Below are 23,615 nucleotides of genomic sequence, written 5' to 3' on the forward strand. Positions count from 1 at the left end.
TCACTTCTCAGGCGATGCTATCCAGACTTTGCTGCTGTCGTTCCTTCTGTCCCTTTAGGGTGAGGACGCCACCGGTCGTTTGAGATTTCTAGAAATGTCTCTAAAACTGAATGGGGAACTTATAAAAAGTGGATTGTATTTGTATAGCCCTTAATAACAGTACCAGTCTCAAAGGGCTTCCCAGGCCAACAGTATACCAATAGAGTCCAAGATAGGAAGCCTTGAGAGGGAACACACGAGAAGGTTACTCCTTCCAGAGGAAAAAAGATGGATGATCAATGTATGCCTTCCATGTCCCTAATATGTATAGTTGCTAGTGGTTCACCAGTGGACAAACATCACAAATGCACATTATCTGTGATAGGAAAGACACAGAAACAGATGCACGCACGCACGCACACACACACACACACACACACACACACTATGTGCCCACACACACACGCATACCCACACAATGGTCCTATACAGTCACACAGAGGTTTTGCACATGCTTCTGAAGGGATGGGGTCATTAGTTTACATAGGTAACCTACAGGCCTATATGCAGTGCTTTCAAAATAACTCCTGCCTGATTTATAAATATCGCCACGAGAAACATCTCATTGCTCTTGTTGAAATAGAAACGTCTGTTTGGAATTTCTAGCCCACTTGAAAAAGAAGTGCAGGGTTTTATAGCTGGTTATAGATTTATAGATTTGTATTTATCACTTTTGATATAGAAAACCATGTTGAGATTTTGTACATATTTTAAGGTGTATCTTGTATATTTCATAAATAAATTTGGAGGAGGTTATAAAGGTGAGAGCAATGTTGTGTCTTTATAATGATTCAGATAATTCATCATAAGGGATTTGGTGGTCTTTTTATTTTGTTATTGTGCAAAGCATACTACTGGCCCACTACCTCCTACATAGTTGTAGGCCTACAGAATATATTTTATGAATGACAACAGATAAATATTGTCAGAATTACTGTGTTAAAAGTAGGATCTAGTCCATATTTAGCCTACAAGTAACAAATAAACGCATGTAAGAAATTGACACATGTAAGAAATAGTTTCAGGTTAATGGTCGATGAGGTGGCATTTTATATGAGGATATTTTACATTCTTAATTAGATATTGCACAGCAAGAAAAAGGTTCAACGTCGTATGGTCGCCCACCCTGATGTCAACGGAGGGTTTGCGTCACCCCCTTCTGGTCAATCAATGGAAGGGTGGACAGCAATTAGTCTAAACGCAATCCTACACCGTACAAGATCAACCTATTTATGCCAAAAAAACAAACAATAAGAGCCATAGTCGGCTAGATAAAGGACTGAACAAGGCAAACATAATAAAACCGAGTTTTACTATGCCAATTGTATTATTAAGATTAAAGAAAGCATTACACAAGCCCGCCGCTAGAGATCGCCGTTGCAGCGAAATCGACCGCCGTCTCCGCAGTGCCGCCGGGCGACGAGGAGTGCGTTCGGTTGTTGCAGGGCTCAATGGCGGACAGAGCGGGATGGGAGCGTTAGCATTGAAGACAATAACATCCATACCGTTCAATTCTTTGTCTCGACTCGGTGCACCACCGGGTTATCCAAGGGCGCTCATGTCGACCTAGCCTCTTTGGCGATATTAAGTGGCGTGGACGGAACCAGTGCTCGTCGGTCTCTTTAAACCCTGAGCTCCGAGCGTCACACAAGTCCCGAAGTCGCTCTGTTCATGGTGGCTAGCGGAGCTACCTGCAGCACAACATGGGAGACTCTCTGAAGTTGATCGGGAAGCGACTGTTCCTGCTGCTCTCCGAGGGCAGTTCCGACAGCCACGGAGCGGACGGGGCCGAGCCGCAGAAGGCCGGGCCCCGCCGGGACTGGCTCCGGGGCACCGTGCGGGCGGTCAGCGTCATCGGCCTGGCGGCTCCCGAGGCTGGCGGAGGGGAAGCCGCAGCGGGACTCACGGTGAGTGTTTACATTCACTCGCACATTTGGGAACAGCGAGTGGAAACGGTGAATGTGAATGTGTGGTTTTGTTATATCGCAGGGTGCTCCGTGGTGGAGGCCTGTTGGGGTATCGCCCGACGTGGTTCATGTCTTATCCCGGGGGTGAACGGGAGACTCTGGTGTGTGCAAGCGGGGTGGATGTCGCAGTCGTGAAGGCAGAGCCAAACTTGAGGCCGGGGATAGGATCGGCCTTCGCTTTGTTTGCGTTTTTCAGATGGTGAAAAGTAAATTCCCCTGTGAAACGCGTCTTCCCGTGGCGACAGCACGCCGTGTTTGGGTGTTTTATGGGGGGTTGTTAATTGTGTTAATGGTGTTACTGTTTGCATTGAGGGGTATCGCTGTCGTGGCTCTCTCTGGTCCCAGAAGGCGAGCCCTGCTCGGCCGTTCGGGTACCCAGTGTTTGGTTAATTCATTCTGGGCCTTGAAACAAAGTTAGGGCAAGGATGATTTAACATGGTTTGTTTGGCTTTGGTACGCGGATTGTTGTATTTGTTTTCTGAACAAAGGTTTGCAGTCAAAGTACAAATATCTTTATTTGAATCTCCCAATTTGTTTATATAAATCGTAAACAATTTATATATGTCCAATTTAAGAAAGCAGCTTTCATCTTTACATGAGTTTGAGCTTTAGTTTATTAAGGGGGATAAACTGTTGTAGACTATAAATCCTTGATTCAGACTTTAGGACTAACGTCTGTTTGAACTCAGTGTATTTTAGCATAAATTCACAACAAATGGTATAAAATCACAAGGGCAATATGATAATCTTTCTACAACCCTCCATCAGTTTAAAGTCTCTAGAGCAACGCCATCCTCAGTCAAAATCATCACAGGGGCCAATGTGGATGAAGAAAAACTTGGTTTGGCCTTTTGTTTAGCGTGTGTGAGCAATTATTATGAATTATTATGATTGCAAACTCCCGACCACATGTCTATGAGGTTCTCTCAAGCTCTGATCGGTAACAAGCAAATTATGTTGACCCACATGCACTGTGTATCAAGTTCTCTGAAGCTACTATTGGTAACAAGCAAATGATGTTACCCAACATGCAGTATTTAAAGGACAACTCGGAGAGAAGTTAGTCATTTTAGTATGGAAGCGCTAACGCAAAATTATTTAGCACACTGGAGGTCTTTTGTTTCCTGTCCTGTTCTCATTCATCGCTGCATTGCAATCCATATTTCAAACAAATCGTTGTTGGCATACATATAAAATTTAGCTAGCTGTAGATAGATACCTATGTAGAGACGGATGCAATGTAGAGACCTACATAGCCCAATATGTACTCTTTCATAACTTTTGCTCCTGAAAATTTCAGAATAATAACTAAGAATGTGAACTTAAACATGTAGTTATGTATGCTTATAATCCCACGTACGTCCTCTTTAAAGCCTTTCATAATTATTCTTCTTACAAATGTAAGATCTAGCCGATTACGCTATTTCATATAGGGCTTGTTCAGCAAACCAACAGTCTTTGTAGAAGTTGTTTTCGGGGTGAATGCAGCAGCCCTCCCTTCTCCGATCCCGTCCTATACATGTGTGTCCGGTGTTCTCCCGTCTGCAGGTGTTTGTGGAGTTCCAGAACGCTGTGCAGCAATGTTCCTGGGTGCAGGTGTACGGAGAAGGAGTGAAGGCCGTGCTGGTAGAGGACTCGATCGTCTGGGCCCCCCAGAGTGACGGCACTGGGTCAGCAGCAGCCGTGGCTAATTCTTCTGTCTGGCCCGCTCTGGTAAGCATGCACCTGGAAAGCTGCAGGGGAGAATTTATATTTAGAACGGGTACGTGGTTGTGTGTGCGGAGCCACCGGTATGGATGGTAGTCGCCCCTGTTTGATTGTTTCTGATGCTGCAATGGTTGTTTTATCATATCGTCAATGAGGGCTTTACCGACGAGACGTCTGCTGTTCGCTGGCCTGCTGTACTCCTCTTGGATGCTGCGCCCACGCAATGTCTGAAGGTTCTTATCAGGGCTATCGGAAGCAGCTTCTTCCACTGTTCCAAATTCTGAATAGTAACCTATCAGAACCCAAAACCCAAACAGTTTTTGTTCATTCACTGCCACGCAGTTATCGTTTAGCTCAACCCCTTACTCTAACCTTACCCTTACCCGGTTATACGGTTCATTCATTCTTGTGAAAGAACAAGCTACAAATGCATGCCTTATAGGTGAAAAGACAGATTGGTCCACCAGTGTCAGGGAAGGTTGTTCACTATGTGAGTTGGAAAGGGTTGTAACTGTTGTCCCTCCTTATCACTAAGCCTTGATTTAAAGCCAGCATCTGGAAATAGAATCAGAGGAAGTCTCTTTAACTTGTTTAGAAAAAGTACATAACCAAGACATTCCTGAAATATGTACCTTTTTGGGTACGAAAAATAGTTTTGTACTCACTTGGCCAACTCTACGACTGCTCAAACTGCGGTTGTGCCAGTGTGTCCTGAGGGTTGACGGTGGATAACGCACGGTGTCTTCCTCAGACCTTCCGCTCCTTGGTGGACAGAGTCGGCCTGGGTTCTGTGGTTCCTGTCGAGTTCTTTGGGAAAGGAAATTTTGAGTTCCTCCCAGAGGATAAGTCCCTCCAGAAATTCGAGGTATGTTGGCCTCTTAAACACACAGCCTGTAAACCAAAATGTTGTTCCTCTGCTCGAGATTTAGATGAATCTCCGTACCTTTGCTGGATTTATCTAGTGACCTTTCTTTGCTGTAGTTCCATCACGCTGTATTCACTGGTCTTCCCTCTGCTCGTCCAGTTTGATAAAGACCTCAGACACTCCTCCGTGCTGGAACAGCCTGCCCTGCTGGCTTCCATCTCCAGCTGGCGCAGCGACTTTGAGTTACAGGAGATCTTCAGAAAGGGTAAGTCTGGCCCCCAAACACATCTATAGGCTTACCGCCAACTGCAACGTGTTACTGAGGTCCGATGTCTTCCTAACAGGTTGCACGATTTCGGAGGTAGAGAAATGTTCACTATCACTTTATGCGTCACAATATTGATGAGGTGTTTATTAAATGCTGCTGCCCCCCCCCCCTTAGGATCGTACACTATTCAGGGGCGCAGGGTTCGAGTGTACCAGCCAGAGTTTGGCGAGCGCTGGGCAATAGGGCTGGTCTCTCAGCACGACCCCGTCTCACACATCATGGAGATCACCATGGACGAGGTAACCCAGAGACCCATTCCTTAAGTTGTGATGGAAACTGAATCTAAAATAAAGTGGCTGGTAATGAATGACTAGGGATCAGGCGAAAACTAAAATATATCAACGTCATGTTTTTCTAGTCATTAAGTGGTTCTCCTTGTCTTCACAGGAAGATGAGAACCAGATGGTGGACCCTCGTGTGATTCATGTGATGCTCACAGAGGAGGAGGTAAGATCGTCATTAAAACGTAATGTCGTATAATTGGAAACAACATTGATACTGTTGTTTATATGGGTATTGATTGAGTAAGGAGTAAATCATGATGGGCCTACTTTCGCACTGGGCAACAACCTTGTTTGCATCACCACACCCCTTGAACAGCCCGGAGTGGTTTATTCCATTTATTCCAGAGCTACAAACCACCTTTAGATACCAGTTACTTTTATATCTAAAAGATCTTTGTTGGTTCAACAAGATAATTCTTCTGCCGTGATTTGAGCACGTTGTGTCAGTGTTGTCACGGAAACATCTGATCGCGTTGTACTTGTTGGATTTGTAGTGCGAGGATTTGCTACTTTTAAACTGTGACTGAGAACGCAATGCGACCCTTGGAGCGTTATCGACCAACCAGAATCAAGTATTCAACCACAGTGTGTTACTGACGTGGGCCCCGGGGTCCTCTGTCCCGCCCCCAGCTGGGTAAGAACGCCCGTCGGAGGAAGGAGAGCGAGGCGGCGAAGGCGGACAGCGGGCGGCGGCGGCGCTCCGCCTCGGAGGGCGAGGACGAGAAGAACCTGAAGCGCTTCAAAGGCGCCGGAGAGGCGGCCTCCACGGACGGAGAGGCCCCCCAGGGCTCGGCCGCCGGGCCGGGCCCCCGGACCGGAGAGGGGGCCGCCGCCGCCGCCGCCGACGGCGTCAGCAGCACCACCAAGAACGGGAGCTCCAGGTCCCCCGACGGGGTGGGCCCGCCCCACGCCGCTCGCCGCTCGGGCCAGGTCAAGGAGAACGGCCGCCCCCTCCCCACACAGGGCGTGCCGGACTCCACCACGCCCCTCCCTCACACGCCCAGCCCCCCGCCCCTGAAGCCCGCCCCCTCCCTGTTCTCCAACACCTCCTTCCCGTCGTTGGGCCAGATGCCCAGCCTGGTTCCCGGGGGGTCGGTGCATAAGGCGTCCGCGGCGCCCCTGGCGGAGCCGGCCTACCCCCGGATGGCGGCGCTGGTGTCCCCCGAGCCCGTCGCCATCTCCTCGTCGTCCCACCGCGGCGGTCCCGGGGGGGCCCTCTCCCCCACTGTGGCCTTCAGCCCCAAGGCTCCTGCCTGGGGCACCCAGACAGAGGTACGTGTTGTCTTTATGGTCAACCGGCCAGCAGCGACTCAAATGTCTCGCCTGTATGTAGGCCAGTTATGGCCCCCGCTGCACTCCTGACCATCCCTGGAAGGAGGGATCCCCCACTCTGAAGGAGGGATCCCCCCCACTCTGAAGGAGGGATCCCCCACTCTGAAGGAGGGATCCCCCACTCTGGAGGGATCCCCCCCACTCTGAAGGAGGGATCCCCCACTCTGAAGGAGGGATCCCCCCCCCCACTCTGAAGGAGGGATCCCCACTCTGAAGGAGGGATCCCCCACTCTGAAGGAGGGATCCCCCCCCCCACTCTGAAGGAGGGATCCCCCCCACTCTAAAGGAGGGATCCCCCACTCTGAAGGAGGGATCCCCACTCTGAAGGAGGGATCCCCACTCTGAAAGAGGGATCCCCCCCACTCTGAAGGAGGGATCCCCCTACGCTGCGTTCCATCCCAAGATCTATTTCTTGCTAATTAAGAGTTTTTTCTTGCCCTCTGGGGGGGCTAGTGTCAGGGTGTTGTCATAAATAAACCTTAAGTCCCCCAGACTGTACCGGTGACTAAGGGCTGTTTGAGTGGCATGTTGGCGCCGTGGATTAGTTTGATGCGTGGTGTTCTCTTTTGCCTCCCAGGGCTCAAAGACTCACCTGGGCTTCCGTTCGCCGGCCGGCCTGCCTGCAGCGGCCCCCGTGTTCGGGGAGGTCAGCTCCCAGACCAACGGGGCCTCCAGCACCGCCGCCCCCCAGGACCCCTCCAGACCCTTCGGCTTCGGCTTCGGGGGGGACCCGAAGAAGGACGCCCAGCCCCCGCAGGACCAGAACCTGTTCTTCCAGTGCATGACCCAGAGCCCCGGCCCCACCGCGCTGCCCCCCAAGGACGCCAACTACTTCACCGCCGTGTCGGAGAGCCTGGGCAAGGAGCCCCCCAGCCTGTTCAAGGCCGCGGACGGGCAGAAGAGGCACACGGGCGCCCACGGCTCCGCGGCGCTGTTCGGCTCCCAGAAGGAGCCGCCCAAAGTGCCTGAGAACCACGCGGCGGGGAACGGCGTGCTGGCCAAGCCCCCCGGGGACAAGGCCGCGGCCCCTGGGGGCGCTAGAGGAACGGTCCCGGCCGTGCTGGCTCCGTCTCCTGGAGCCCACGGCGCTGGTAAGAGGGTCGGTAGCAACGGAGCCTCGGCCTCCGGGCTGCTCTCTACCAAGACCCCCGACGGCCACCAGAACCTGTTCCTCCAGGGCTCCCAGGAGCCCGCCAACCCCTTCCTGGCCTACGGGGACACGCCCCCGGCGGCCTCCTTCGTGGGCACGGCGTCGGACGGTAAGCCCAACCTGTTCACCACGGCGGAGCCGCCCAAGGGGATGCTGGCGTCCGCCTTCGCGGCCCTCCCGTCGGCCGCGGCCCCCAGCTCCTCTTCCCCGGCCCTGGCCTTCCCTCAGAGGCCCCAGAGCGAAGGAGCGAAGCCCAAGGAGGAGCAGGACGGCCAGGAGAAGCCAACCTCCACGTCGGGGTCCAGCCCCGGGGGGAACGGAGAGGCCCCCGGCCACTTCGACCAGAGCCAGACCCAGAAGTTCATCCTGGAGGACAGGGGCCAGTCCTCCAGGAGGGACTCGGACTCCAGCGTCAACAGCGACCTGTCGGACCTGAGCGAGAACGAGGAGGGCCCGGAGAGGGGCCCGGGCCGACCGCCGGGCCCCGCCAAAGAGGCCGGCATGCTGCCCAAGTCTAAAACTGTGGGAGCCCCCAAGGGCCGTCCACGCACCAAGCCCTTCAAAGGTAGGGCCCCGTGTGACTCATGAACCCGTGTCCTCTAGTTGGGCCCCCAGTGGCCATGTAGCTAGAGTCGTTCCCACACAGATGCCAGTTTCATCAATCCATTTGATGCTGAATTTTTGCCGGTAACGGCGAGTATGCGCAGATCCGATATCATCACAAACACGTGTGGTGACATGCGGCGTTCGTTAATGGCCGGAGGTGGAAAGTCGTAACGGGAAACGCGTTGTCTCCGCACTTACGCCATAACCAAGTTTATTGGTGTTTTCATTGCTGCTTATCTACGGGTTGAGAAACAAGCAGTTTTTTTTCATTTTCCCCATAACTATTAACCATACCGTGACTTAAAAACCGAGGTACGTACCGAACAGTGACTTTTGTGTACCATTACAACCCTCGAACTGACTATACATTGCTCTCATCGTAAGAGAACCCTTCAATAAGAAAAAGTGCTGTTTGTAGTTACAGTGCTAGATTCTGTATCGATATATACTCGTATCGGCCCGTACTCAAGTTCAGGAATCGGTAGCGGAAAGGATAGTGGCATGGGAACATCTCTAACCCTGTGTCGCCTCCTGCAGTGGGCCAGTCGGTACTGAAGGACCAGTCAAAGGTCTCTAACCCTGCGTCCTGCCTCCTCTAGTCCTCTCTAACCCTGTGTCCTCTCCCGCAGTGGGCCAGTCGGTACTGAAGGACCAGTCCAAAGTGCGGCGGCTGAAGCAGTCGGGTGAGTCGTTCCTCCAGGACGGCTCCTGCATCAACGTGGCGCCCCACCTGCACAAGTGCCGGGAGTGTCGCCTGGAGCGCTACCGCAAGTACCGGGACGAGGACACGGACGGGGACGACGACCCCAACGTAGCCTGCCGGTTCTTCCACTTCCGGAGGTGCGTGTGGCCGTGTACGACCGTGGGGTGATGAGCGTGTCCGTCTCCCCGGGCAGGATTAAGGGCTCAGTGGGTGCAGGTTAAAGGTCAACGCAATGTGTTTGGCTTATTGTGACAGTGGCCATATCAGTTATATGCTTTATGTGAGGGACTGGAGTAGGGCTGCTCGACTATGGGAAAAATCATAATCACGATTATTTTGGTAGATATTGAAATCCTGATTATTCAAACTATTATTTTTGAGTTTGAAAACATGATGTATTTATTCAGCATGTCTCTCCCAAAAAACACTTTGTAATTGAAAACTTGAAATTTCACCTTAAAAAAATACACAAAATGGTAAAAAAAAGAAAATGTTCTAATTTAAAATAAAAATACAGATATGTATCCAGCTGTTCTGTACTTTCTATAAAACATTTAATGAAAAAAAAAAAGAAAACTCGATTATGTTAGTTTTGTGATCGTTTGACACTAAAATCGAAATCGCGATCAAAATTTGATTAATCGCCCAGCCCTATACTGGAGGAATGGATTTCTGTGTTCCATTAGTTTCTCTCTCTCTCTCTCTCTCTCTCTCTCTCTCTCTCTCTCTCTCTCTCTCTCTCTCTCTCTCTCTCTCTCTCTCTCTCTCTCTCTCTCTCTCTCTCTCTCTCTCTCTCTCTCTCTCTCTCTGCTTGTGAATTTTAACATTTAGTTGACCTCTTCTTTAGTAGTCTTATCGCGCTTCAGGATTTTGTATGTAACAGCAGGACATTGCATTGGGGGATGGGGTGGTAAATAAGTGATACCACACATTTCCTTGTCTAAGAAGTTATTCAATGTTTTTTCTAGGTGGGCAGGGTTTTAACTCTTCGGTGTGATTGCAGGATCACTGTCCAATCATTTTCTTTTTGAAGTACAGCACATTCTAGAAGGATACTCTGTCAGGAAAGACTGTCCAAAGTTTGGCAGGACTTGAAAGAAAGTAATATCAGTCCATACCAGCTGTCAGATGATTCTCTCCATCAGTGCTCGCTGTTCTGCTAAAATCAATAGTGCTAATAGTTCTGTACGCTGAAACATCATTCAAATGTCCCATTTTGACGCTTCTACACTCTCTTTAGCGAGGCAGGCTGTCATGATCAGATTTGAATACCGTGCATAATCAGAACTGAGACCGGGACCTGTTTTACCTAATGGATGTATTCTATGAATTATTAGGTATATTAAATAAGCCTATATTATAATATATACATAAGTCTAGTAGTAACGTATATTTTCTGTCGAGTTGAATGCAGATGCTTAGTCACAAAAAAGCATTGAGCCACAGATAAAAATAGTATATGTGGCTAATAAGATCTGATGATCAGTCATTATGGGTCTGGCCCGACTTATCAGATTTGACTGGTAAATCTTAGTAGAGGACACTGCGTGTGCATGCGTGCGTGAGAAACGGCATGCAATAATTTAATTATTAATAACGCATTCATCCTATGCAATTATTAATAATTAATCCTATTAAATAGCAACACGTATCCCAGACCAGGTTTCCTCACCAACTGAAGAGGTACTTTTGTCCTAGGACCCATCAAATATTTAAAAGTGAGTCTTAAACTAAAATGTATATTGTCGATCAATACACTTTTTATTTTCTAGTCCTCATAGCAATCCAATAGAACCGTATAAAGACGGTACTGCATATTCTTTTAAAGAAAAATATTCTAGAAAATATTTCCATGGCCTTCCCAAGGCCCGCTAACATGTCCCCCAGTTTAACGTCCACCGGTCCAGACGTCCCCCCGTCCTGAAGCTCATCTCTGGCCCCTCTGCCCCCCCCCCCAGGCTGGCGTTCACCAGGAAAGGCATCCTGCGGGTGGAGGGCTTCCTCAGCCCCCAGCAGAGCGACGCCATGGCCATGGGGCTGTGGCTGCCCGCCCCCGCTGTGCAGGAAGGCCTGGACCTCGACACGTCCAAGTACATCCTGGCCAATGTGGGCGACCAGTTCTGCCAGTTGGTCATGTCTGAGAAGGAGGCCATGATGCTGGTGGAGCCTCACCGTGAGTCTCCCCCCCCGGAGTGCGTCAGGACTCCCCCCGGAGTGCGTCAGGACTCCCTCTGGGGGTCACGGTTTCTGTCGCTGGGGCTGGAGACTTAATTCATGTCATCGTAAATTCTGTGGTAACGGATGGTTGCACTTTACCCAAAGGAAAACGATTTCTTATTATCTTGGGAAGTGGTGTGCAAAACCTTTTTTCATCCATAGTTCCCGGTACATAACTGGGATATCCTCTCTCCTGTCACTTTCTTGCGGTACCGATTTTCCGGGAAAAGTTCTGGAGCGTTTCTTGGTCACACCCCGATCTTTGAAAGGGGCCTTAATTACATGCAGAGCCTCCAGAAACGGTCTCTATATTCAGCCCCTTAAACACCATAATTTAGAGCATTTCCAAAACGACATTGTATCTATTGTGTTAGCTGTGGTAGCCCAGGCGACGGCTGAGCGCTCAGTGTGTCGCGTGTTCTCCGCCTTTCAGAGAAGGTGGCGTGGAAGCGCGCGGTGCGAGGCGTGCGGGAGATGTGTGACGTGTGCGAGACCACCCTGTTCAACATCCACTGGGTCTGCCGCAAGTGCGGCTTCGGCGTGTGTCTGGACTGCTACCGGCTCCGACGGAACCGGCCTCGTGAAGGTCAGTTCTTGCGACACGGTCACGATGCCGCCGTCAGACCTGTAAAACGGTATTTAAATAGGATGTAAACTGTAAAACAAAGGTCTTTTTTTGGGTTAGCTTAGCTCATGAGGTAGAGTGGGTTCCCTTGCAGCTGGATATTTGCTAGTTCGATCCCCATCTCCTAGCTCGAGTGTTGAGGTGTCCCTGAGCAAGGCACCTCAACCCAACGAGCTGGCTGCCGCCCTGCGCGGTGGGCGCCGCTGTCGGTGTGTTAATGTGTGCATGAACCGTTTTGGATCAAAGCGTCTGCAAAAGGCCCTTAAGGTACATGTGTTCCCCTCAGACGTGGACGAGGCTCCAGAGGACGAGGTGTTCGCCTGGCTGAAGTGCGCCAAAGGACAACCCCATGAGCCCCAGAACCTCATGCCCACGCAGATCATCCCGGGGGCAGGTAGGGTCCCTCGCTGAGCCAATACACTCAGGCCCCAAGTGCTCTGCACTCAAGCACCACGCGACCACTTGATCTGATGTCACACATTTATGGGTGTACAGCTTATTGACAATATGCAGCACTGACAGAACGTCCAAGTGTCAGACTCTGATGTGCTCAACCCTTCACACCGTTCCTCCCCTGAAGCACTCTACAACATCGGGGACATGGTCCACTCGGCGAGGGGCAAGTGGGGCATCAAGGCCAACTGCCCCTGCACGAGCCGGCACGGGAAGACCCTGGGTCGGCCCAGCGGCCCCAACGGGATATCCCAGGTACGGCCCCGCCCCCCACGCCGACCTGCAGCGGCCCTCGTCCCGAGCGCCGCGCGGTCCTAACGTTGACCTCTCCTCCCCAGCAGTCTTCGTCCTCCTCCCTCGGGGCGGCGTCCACGTCGGGCGTCGGCCACGCCGCTAAATCAGAGGCCGATACGTCGGCGGTGAAGCAGGAGGCCGGGCAGACGGCGCTGACGTCAGACGGGGGGGGGCGGTGGCGAGACGGTGGGCGGCACCGGCGGGCCGTCTGCGGCGTTGGGGAGCCAGGCCAAGGAGCCCCGCGCCGCCTCGGGGGAGGGCAACAGCTCCGCCCTGCACTGGCTGGCAGACCTGGCCACACAGAAGGCCAAGGACGACACGAAAGGTAGCGTGGAAATGTGGCCGGAGGGGTCCACGCTATTGTTGCTCCAATGTCACGACAGGTGCTGAATTATAGGGTTCCCCGAAGCCTGCTCGTAAAACCGGACGTTTAAAAATATGAGTTTCCAAGCCAGAATGTCATAAAAGGAATGAAAAGCATGCAAACGTTCCGAAGCATAAACCATGTTTATGGTCTTCTGTTGAATGCGTCAAAAGGCCGAACACGGCTAACCCTGGACGTTTCCGTGCATGTGGTTAAACGGCGTGAAGGAGGTTGTGACTGACTTTCCGCTGCCTCCCCCCCCACCCCCCCAGACTCCGGCTCGCTCCGCTCCATGATGAGCCGCGACAGCCGGCCGGCGTTCGGCCTGGACTCTCTGGGCGCGCGCTCCAAGCCGGGCGTCTCCAGCCCCAAGCTCTTCAACAGCCTCCTGCTGGGTGGCAGCCTGTCCCAGCCCAAACCCGAGGGCTCCAGCCTCAGGGACCTGCTGAACTCGGGCCCCGGACGGCTCCCCCAGGGCCACGGGGACGGAGGGGTCCCCTTCCCCTCCGTCTTCACCTCAGGAGGGGTGAGTTGGCCGTGGCGGCGTCTCGGGGTTCTGCTTCATACCGCGGGGCTCAAGGCAGAGGCTGGGCAGTCCACAGCTAATGGCAGCTGCAACTCAGGGGATATTAGGAAAAGCGTGCGTGTGTGTGTGGGCGTGTGTGTGCGCGTGCGTGCGTAAAGAAGAGATGAGAGGGATTAAAAGGGTAACCACAGTGAGGTGATAGTTAATCCAGGTCTGGGCACTCAAATTGGTTTGCAAAAAGCTTTAAGAAGCCTTTTCATTTGAGGGTTGGCCGTGACGACACAGACCCGTACAGCATGCCGCCGTCCCCGGGGTGGATGCATGTCCCCCGGGGTGGATGCGTGTCCCCCGGGGTGGATGGATGTCCCCCGGGGTGGATGCGTGTCCCCCGGGGTGGATGGATGTCCCCCGGGGTGGATGGATGTCCCCCGGGGAGGATGGGTGTCCCCCGGGGTGGATGCGTGTCCCCCGGGGTGGATGCGTGTCCCCCGGGGTGGATGGGTGTCCCCCGGGGTGGATGGATGTCCCCCGGGGATGACTCCGTGGCGCTGTTTGTGAGCCCCCGGTCCCTCTCGTGTCTCCCCAGGGCGACAAGCTGAAGAACAGCCTGCCGGACTTCCTGGACCACATCATCGCCTCGGTGGTGGAGACCAAGAAGGCGGAGGGCCGGCGGGGGGTGCCCCCGGAGGGCGGGGAGCTGGGCCTGCCGGGGGCCCGGCGGGAGGGCGTGATGGGGCTCAGCGTGCTGGACCCCCACACCTCCCACTCCTGGCTGTGTGACGGGCGGCTGCTGTGCCTGCAGGACCCCAGCAACGGCAACAACTGGAAGATCTTCAGGGAGTGCTGGAAGCAGGGCCAGGTGAGGGGCCCTCCCCGAGGTCGCAGCGCTGGGTGTAGGGCTGTCCCCTGAAAGGCCATGATCCAATCATCAGTCGGGAAACCCCGCAGTGGACTCAGAGAATCTGAGTCCACTGCGGGGTTTCCCGCCGTCTTCCTTTTTATTTTTTTATTTTTATTTTATTTATTATTTTTTTTCGTCAGTGAGTGGTGTGCATTAATAGCTCCGATGATAATAATAAAGAGAAGCTTTATTTAGGTCCCGTTTACACGAGGACGCTTGCGGGTAAAAACGACCAAATGTTTTATCGGAAGTGCCTTTCGTTTAGACGGTGGCAGCGTTTTTGGGTCTTAAAAACGCAAAAATCAGAAACCACCCTCCCGAGTGGAAACCTTGAATACGCTCCGCCGTAGCGTTTCCGTCTACACTGCCAAGACGCAAAACTCTGCTCAGATCTGCTCACGTCGCGTACGCGTTTACGTCACATACAGCCCCAGTACAGGGAAATAAACAAACATGTTGGATTATTTCCATGCGTCGGGCCGTCAAGCTGCTCTGGCAGCTCTAATAAACTTACAGGAGTCTTTCCACGAAATGTACAGGATATGTACAGATATTATTACTGAACAGAGAAGGATCTGTAATTATGTTTTGGTTTTCGCGGCACAGATAAGAGAAGAAGGGAGATTCTACGCATGTGCTCAGACATGGCGGTGTTGTGTGATGGTGTATCACACCACCACCTAGCCGCCTGACATGCATACCCAATCGAAATCCACACACTTTTGCGTCACCGTATGCACGCAGATTTCCTCCCGAAAACGCTCGTCTAAACGCGTAATAAAAAGTGAAGACGCGACGCCACTTTTGCGTCTTCTGTTCAGACCGTCATCGTGTAAACGTAGCCTTAGACACTGTCCATGTCACTGTGGCGATTGATTCATTGTAACTTTGTTTGACAGAATCTCGCAGAGGGAAGCGGCAGTCTCCCCTTACATTATTGCCACATTTTCTCTAGCAGCGCAGTCAGTGTGGCGACACAGCGCTGTGTATTCTTTCGGGCTCAATAAATACAATCAGATCGTGAACACGGGGCTCATATAGTGGATTATCCACTAGCCTATACATGAGCCCCGTGTTCATCATCGGACCGCATTATGGTCAGGAGCCTAATTAAAACCCGGCAGGAATAAGTTGGCTACAATTCCGACGAGTTTGATTGACAGAAAACTGTTCAGTTGTTGTTAATAGAAAGAAAACTCTTTTTTAAACCTCCAAAAGACCTGCCCCGCACGGCCGCTGAATAGTCGAATCTCTGGACTGAAAAAAGGCAGATCTGATTCGACCCAGAAAATTCTGAGTCGGGACAGCCCTAGCTGGGTGCCTATTTGGTTATTCAGGTAAACATAATGCAAAGCACGTGCTCATGGGTAAAATACAAAGCACGTGACCATCTGTAAAATACAGAGCACGTGACATCAGTAAAACGACTTCCCGTGTGTCCTGGGTGGATGGGGTGGTTACACCTGCGTGTTGTAATGCTGTATTTCCATTTATAAGTCAGGCTTTACCATCATTCAGTTCCAGTTCAGGGGGAAGGCAGTTCACTAAGTGGTCTCTAGCTTTGGAATGGTAAAATTGTGTTTTTACCGATTATTGCGATATCCAGATTCTTTCTATCTATTGTATGTGTCCACTGATGAATGTGTTGATGATGGTCTTATGAATATCAAAGGACACAAACGTAGCCTTTTGTGCATTTGGAGAAGAAGCTTTCATCTGAGACCCAGCTACAATTTTTCTACTAGTTTCGGGTCTTCCCATCCTGGTGGACTGTATCACAACCTGATGTGGGAGGGTGATGGTTTGAGTGTATTTACAGCGAGGAACTAGACTAGAGATACACGGCCAGAGGTTCACCGTCTCATGACTCAAGAGGAGGTTTCCAGATTGGGGCTGTTTTTCACTCCCTTCCCAAACATTTGTAATAGGCTTAGTGACCTCATAGACGCAGCTGTTTGGAATAAAATGAACTGAAAACGTATTCAATTAGAGAAGGGCTAGAGTGTAACCGGTCCTCCGCTCTGCAGCCTGTGTTGGTGTCGGGGATTCACAAGCGCCTGAAGGGAAACCTGTGGCAGCCAGACGCCTTCAGCAAAGAGTTCGGGGACCAGGACGTGGACCTGGTGAACTGCAGGAACTGCTCCATCATCTCGGACGTCAAGGTGCGGGACTTCTGGGATGGCTTCCAGGTCATTTCAAGTGAGTCTTTTCAAAGCAATGAGTTTTTTTGTCTATTGTAACATGACGATGTGCGGATTATATGTTTGATGTGTACGGAATTTTGGACTCAAAAACCGCGAGGTGGAATGCAGGAGTGTATTTCTTAGTTCCCTGATCAAGCCATCGACCGTGTTTGTGTGTGTGTGTCTGTGCGTGTGTGTCTCTGCAGGACGCCTGAAGGGCAGCGATGGACAGCCCATGGTGTTGAAGCTGAAGGACTGGCCTCCGGGAGAAGACTTCCGGGACATGATGCCCACACGGTGAGCCGCCTCTACTACAGTCAGACCACGACACCTCCACCACGCCCTCCGGCCTCCACCACGACTCCCTGGTTCTATAGTCCCACAGTGCTGTTAAACCTCCTCCTCGGTTGGTGTGTGTCCAGGTTTGACGACCTGATGGACAACCTTCCCCTGCCGGAGTACACCAAGAGAGACGGCCGGCTCAACCTCGCCGCCCGGCTGCCCAACTTCTTTGTGCGTCCGGACCTCGGCCCTAAGATGTACAACGCCTACGGTGAGAAACGGCCGGGCCATACGTCCAGAAACGCATTCAGGGCATTCAGCAGACGCTTTTATTACAATAAGTAAGAAGGGAAACAATAAATGGCCGTTGGTACAGTAAGGATGTTCATAGAAGTACCAAGCAGTAACAACTGTTAGGTTAACCCATTCCCCGTATACAACAAGCTAGCTTGGATAAATGTACTATTTTTAAGTGCAAGGACGTCCAACAGAATAGGATTAAAGCGGACTCGGTTAAGCAAAGCAAAGCCGTCCTAGAAGGTCTCTAACCACTCCTTGTCTCTCTCCATCCCTGCCCGTCTCTCTGTCCGTCTCTCTGTCTGTCTCTCTGTCCGTCTCTCTGCCCTGCTCCATCAGGTCTGATCTCCACCGAGGACAGTAAGGTCGGCACCACCAACCTCCACCTGGACGTCTCTGACGCCGTCAACGTCATGGTGTACGTGGGCATTCCCCAGGAGGCTGGAGACCACGAGAACGGTGAGCAGAACTCAAACGCATCCCGCCATCTACATCCATCACACCACCTACGTCCATCACACCACCTACGTCCATCACACCACCTACGTCCATCACACCACCTACATCCATCACACCACCTACATCCATCACACCACCTACATCCATCCCACCACCTACATCCATCCCACCACCTACATCCATCACACCACCTACATCCATCACACCATCTACATCCATCTCACCATCTACATCCATCTCACCACCTACATCCATCACACCACCTACATCCATCCCTCTCTTCTGCCTTCTCCCACTCGGCTCACACTGATGTACCAAACTGCAAGCACAATCCACGTTTCAAAGACGGTTCAGTTCCTCCACAGCATTCACTTTTCTCAACAAACTGCTTTTGTAACAAATGGCAGAACATGTATGGATTATTTATGATAAATTAATCCCTTGATTTCCCCTCAGACAAAGCAAGCTAATTAATTGCATCCCTTTGTGCTTTGGTTTAGGCTATTCTTCATTCTTCATGAAATTTGACGTCTTATCGATGAGATCTATTTAGATATCCCGGCAATACACTATCCCTAAATAAAGCCCCCAATAAATCACACATTTTCCCGTCTTACACCCTCTCAGCATGTCTAAATATGTTTAAATATCAATGTAAACTGTACGCCAATAAATCCTATATAATGTTGGAGAATAACACACTGTATAAAATATATAAAATGTACATACAAATGTTTGGACTAAGATGGCTGACGGGCTCCTCCAAAATTCCAACTGGCTTTCCCGCCACATGTCGGCCATTTTGACCGTCCTACCTGCCAGTGACATCACTGGCGTGGCCACGAGGAGGTCTCGGGTCCCACTTGTGTTGACTGTGGCCAAATCTTTTCATTCACAGAGCCAGATATCGCTGGACGCAAAGGTCTGTAGATTTCACTTGTCCCAGTTCAGTAGCATGTCCTTCCTGTTGACTAACGACCCTCTCTCCCCCCCCCACGGCCCGTCTCTGTGTCCCTGTCAGAGCACCCAGATCCATCTCCCTAGACCTGTCTCCTTGCATGCGTAGCACCACAGCTTCACTTCCGTTTTTACCAAACAAAATAACCTTTTCCAATCTCTTAAATGTCTTCTCTGCTCCACCCTGGGATCAAACTTGCTCTATGTACATGTCGGTTGGGTTAAGGCCAACAGCCATTTTACAACCCACTTATCATAATATGTTGTGGAGCTAACTGATCTAGTGAACTCACCCTGGGCACATCCCACCCCCCTCTCCTCTCCTCCCTTTAGCTTCCTTTAGTATGAGCGTGGTCGTTTTCTCCCAGACTAGCTGTTAGTTAGGAGCCTTCACCGCTCTTCCGTGGTGATGGGAGCTGTTATTTTCGTCTTTCATGGAGCAATACGTTTTCATTTATTACGGTTTTATGTTCGAGTTTTTGGAGGCGTGTTAAATAGCTAAATTCACACACGTGGCATGGATTCATTTTGGGAAGACCGTGACCGGATCACGTGGGAGCAAAACATCAAGTTTACCAACTGAAATAAACTCAGCAGTCTGGGATGTTTCTCTTAATCTCCATCTTCATTGCCACGCGTTTGAGCCCAGGACAGATAACGAAGTAGACTCTGTAAATATAAGAAACCTTTACATTTGTTGTTATAAGTAGTCTGCTCTGTCTTTTCCACTAGGGTAGGATCGATGTAAAACATATCTAAACCAGTTTGATCATTTGCCAAACCCTGAATCGTACCGCTAATGTCGCTCTTTACCACCTGATGGCGCTATCATGTCCACGGTGGGCTATCCGATTGAGAGGAACATTATGGGATGCCTTTAATCTGACTTGACGACACAAACAAGTTACCAAGACACCCGAGTAACGGGCATCCTTTTTATTTCTCACAAACCAATATCAAAATAATAAATGGGCAATAGGCTTCGTTTTAAAAAGCCTAACTCTGGCTCCGTCTACGCCTAGCGTCCACGGCTCGGCAGCGGGGTACAGACCCTGCAGCGGGGTACAGACCCTGCAGAGGGGCACAGACCCTGCAGCGGGGCACAGACCCTGCATCGGGGTACAGACCCTGCAGCGGGGTACAGACCCTGCAGAGGGGTACAGACCCTGCAGAGGAGCCTGTTTGGGTTTCAAAGCTCTAGGATTGCTTTTTATTCTGGACCGGCTCAAACAGACTTTTGAGGACGAGGATGCAGACTCCCAAAATCTGCGGTCTTACTTTACTCCGCTACCGTTGTTCCTAGGGGTGCAACGGATCACAAAACTCACGGTTTGGATCGTGTCACGGTTTTTGAGTCACGGGTCGGATCATTTTCGGATCAACAACAATAAAAAAGATAACAAGACAAATGTGACTTTTTAAATAATTCTTCAAATGTGTAAAAACAAAATAAAGTGAAAAATTAGGCAATAATCCTATTTCCTTTAAACATAGTCAATATTTAAAAGAATTGCAACCTAAGGCATTATTCCTTCTTTTTAACATCGATAGTAAATAATCCTGAATTAAATTCAGGATGTCTGCATTGCCTGGGGAGAGTTTAGAGTCTACACTCTCCCCAGGCAATGCAGACATCCTCATCTTTTTTTTCATCAAGTATGGTAGCGAAATACAGTTTCTGTCGTATTTTATTTGGCATTTTGTAAATCCGTTGATTTCTGTTGGAAGACTCATTGCTCATTGCAAGGGGGGTTGGTTGTAGTCTTTTCGCTCGGTTCTAGCCCTACTGTTGATACGGAGAACCAAGCGAAAAGACTACAACCAAACATAAACATTTCCGCTTCCGGTTTCCGTTTCAATGGGATTTACGGAACGCTAAAAAAAACATGACAGAAACTGTATTTCGCTACGCTACTTGATGATGTTGTAAATACCGGAATAGTCCTTTAAACATGCGATGATCACGTGAACGCACAACTTTTTTTTTTTATCAGCCGATCCGCGGATCATTTGCGTCCCGAACCGTGGGGGTTGATCCGTACGGATCACGGGTAACCCGTGAACCGTTGCACCACTAGTTGTTCCTCTGATGTAGTAACTTAGCAACCAATCGCAGGGCAGACAATCCTCTTCCTTCTTTCACCAGCGAGCGCCTGCAGGGCGTACGTTAGACTTTAGTTCTGGAGCGGTGCTTAAACGTTGGTCAGGGTGAACGTATTGACGTGGTTGTAACCTTAATTTGACCAAACGTTTCATCATTAAAAATGGCAGTTTGCATACAGTTTCACCCGTACAAGCTCACACACGACTGTCCCGGTAAAGGCAGACTTCGCCCGACCCAGAGTTACACAACGTTCTGTCTTCTTGTGTCTATTTTGTAAGATAAGCCCAGATTTACATATACTGAATATTTATAGAAACTGATGGGAAACGTCGCGCCTGTGTTGTCTTTGTCCGCGTGACTGCGTCTCCAGAGGTCATGACGACCATCGAGGAGGGGGACGTGGACGAGAAGACGAAGAGGAGGGTGCATGAGATGAAGGAGAAACCGGGGGCGCTCTGGCACATCTATGCTGCGAAGGACGCCGAGAAGATCAGAGAACTGCTGCGCAAGGTCAGCAGACTGTCTGTCTGTCTGTCTCCGTCTGATGGGCCCCTGGGGTGTCTGTCTGTCTGTCTGTCTGTCTGACTGTGTGTCTGTCTGTCTGTCTGTCTGTCTGTCTGTCTGTCTGTCTGTCTGTCTGTCTGTCTGTCTGTCTGACCGTGTGTGCTGGGCCCCTGTGGTGTCAGGTGGGGGAGGAGCAGGGCCAGGAGAACCCTCCGGACCACGACCCGATCCACGACCAGAGCTGGTACCTGGACCAGGTGCTGCGGCGGCGTCTGCTGGAGGAGTACGGGGTGCAGGGCTGGGCCATCGTCCAGTTCCTGGGGGACGCCGTCTTCATCCCTGCCGGGGCGCCGCATCAGGTCAGCCGGCTCCCCAGCCATTATTCAGTCCCTAGCAGTTGTATTTTATATCATAAAGAAATGCAATGATCTAAAGATAGTAATTTTAGCTTTTTAAATATTATGTGTTTTACTATTGTGCAGTTTCCCCTAATGAAGCTTTGAACTTGACCTAGTCTTCATACCACAACTCCAAAATTGCTCTTTGTCTGGTTCATGAGTTCCCCAAATAACCCCCAATGTCGGGCAAAACCCGGTCTGTCTGCCGGTGAGTTATTTAATTCTTTGTTTGTTTACCCCCCCCAACTTCTCCCTCCAGGTCCACAACCTGTACAGCTGTATAAAGGTGGCAGAGGACTTCGTCTCCCCCGAACATGTGAAGCACTGCTTTAGACTGACCCAGGAGTTCAGACATCTTTCTACCACTCACTCCAACCATGAGGATAAGCTTCAAGTCAGTCCGCTTCTCAAACGCATCTCGTCCGCCCTCACACATAAATTACGTTTACATTTGGGCATGTAGCAGCACGATATACCGCTGTTGGTACAGTCAAGATATTGAAACAAGTTCTAAGAATATTTTCAAGTGGCATACAATAATTGCGTACTTTTAGTGCCAAGACGTAGTGTCCTGTGGGTGCTACATGTGGTGGTTAGTCAGGTTCGAAAAGTGCTGCATAAATCCAATCTATTATTATTATAACATACAATAAGTGTGTGCATTAGGTGCCATACAATAACAAACAATGGGTGCGTACATTAGTTGCCAAGATGTGCAACGTACAATAAGTGAGTGCACGATACAAAATGGCAGCCTTTCTTTGTGTCCTCATGGGTGTCTCACATACTGTGTGTTGTCCCCTACAGGTGAAAAACATCATCTACCACGCGGTGAAGGACGCTGTTGGCACACTGAAGGCCCACGAACCACAGCTGGCCCGGCCCTGAGACAAACCAACCACAACATCACTTTGACTCACAGACGGACGCAAACATACACACACACAGATGGACGAAGACACGCACACACACACAGTAATTGAGTGTAGGGATTTCTTTTTTTTTCAGGTCCGAGTAAAAACAAAAAAAGGTTTGTTATTTGGGGCCAATTTCGGCGCATTCGCCAGCGAGGGAGCTCAGATGTGCTGGTGTGTTATTTTTGGGGGGGTCGTTTAGGTCCCCACCTTTCTAGTTAATTTTGCAATTCTCTTTTCATCGAGTCTGTATTTAAGCTCCACGTTTGTTAGTCGTACTCGTTCTCTTTGGTTCGTATGTGTAAAGACGCCGGAGATGCCGGGGAGGGGTTGGGTGGGGGGGGGGTTTGAGGAAGTAGGAAGCGAGGATGTAGGAAGCTGCCGTGCCTTCAGAGCAACAAGAGGTTCAGCTGATGGCAGTGACAAGGCGCGAGCACCAGGCAACCTTCTACTGTTTTGATGAACTCAATGTTACGTTTTATTCCTTCGATAGCCCCAGGTTAACCTGTGTTCCTATACACGTTTCTGTTGTTGGTGGGGGAACCAAGACAACCCGGTCCCCGTCGGCCCCGTGTGGCTGAGAGCGACCCAAGAAGCAGCTAGTGAGGGGGAAGCAGACCAAAGTTTTGTATTTTTTTTGTTTTCACTTTTAAAAGTTGATCAGCATTTTATACATCAGAAGGAAGGAGGGGGGTCATTTGTTGATAAAGACTGCAGAGGTTATGGTTGCTTGATTGTTCTTAATCGCCCGTTTCATGGTCGGAATGACCCGCGTCCTCCCGATAATCTTCAAGAATCACAATTTCAGCTTAACCGAACTACTGGCCCTAAATGTTATTTCAATATATGAGTATTGATATTAGCAGTATGATTTTTTTTTTTTTCTTCAAAATAAAGTTTACAAAAAACATGTTTTGTATGTTTTATGAGTTGCAAACTAATCTTGCTTGGAGGTCAAACTTCTGTGCGCTTAAAATACTTCCCTGTTCCCTTTAACTTGCTGTGAATTACTTTTGTCGAGACTTGCCTGCAGGGCTTTTAAGTGGGTCACAGAAATGGGTAAACAATAAGGTAACCTAACTCAAATGCCCAGTACTGCTGTAATGTTAACCCTAACTCCTTAACAAATCGATCATGGGTGACAAGGTATTTAATT

At 50.3% G+C, this 23,615-nt stretch overlaps 1 protein-coding gene across 1 annotated transcript; it reads left to right on the forward strand.

Annotated features, from left to right (window-relative positions):
* Nucleotides 1-1,480: 1,480 nt before the first annotated feature.
* On the forward strand, nt 1,481-23,369 carry kdm3b (lysine (K)-specific demethylase 3B). The gene is given in 26 exon segments (XM_079744955.1): nt 1,481-1,946; nt 3,555-3,719; nt 4,465-4,578; nt 4,738-4,843; nt 5,021-5,145; nt 5,294-5,353; nt 5,821-6,462; nt 7,100-8,237; nt 8,908-9,118; nt 10,940-11,154; nt 11,632-11,784; nt 12,110-12,217; nt 12,404-12,531; nt 12,615-12,734; nt 12,736-12,895; nt 13,207-13,460; nt 14,047-14,319; nt 16,389-16,560; nt 16,751-16,841; nt 16,967-17,097; nt 17,463-17,582; nt 18,481-18,504; nt 21,014-21,153; nt 21,330-21,506; nt 21,805-21,939; nt 22,353-23,369. Coding segments are annotated over 26 exon segments (5,247 nt in total). The 5' UTR covers nt 1,481-1,742; the 3' UTR covers nt 22,434-23,369.
* The last annotated feature ends 246 nt before the right edge of the window (nt 23,370-23,615 follow it).

Source organism: Pollachius pollachius (assembly GCF_949987615.1).
Source record: "Pollachius pollachius genome assembly, chromosome: 10".
Taxonomy (NCBI): Eukaryota; Metazoa; Chordata; class Actinopteri; order Gadiformes; family Gadidae; genus Pollachius; species Pollachius pollachius.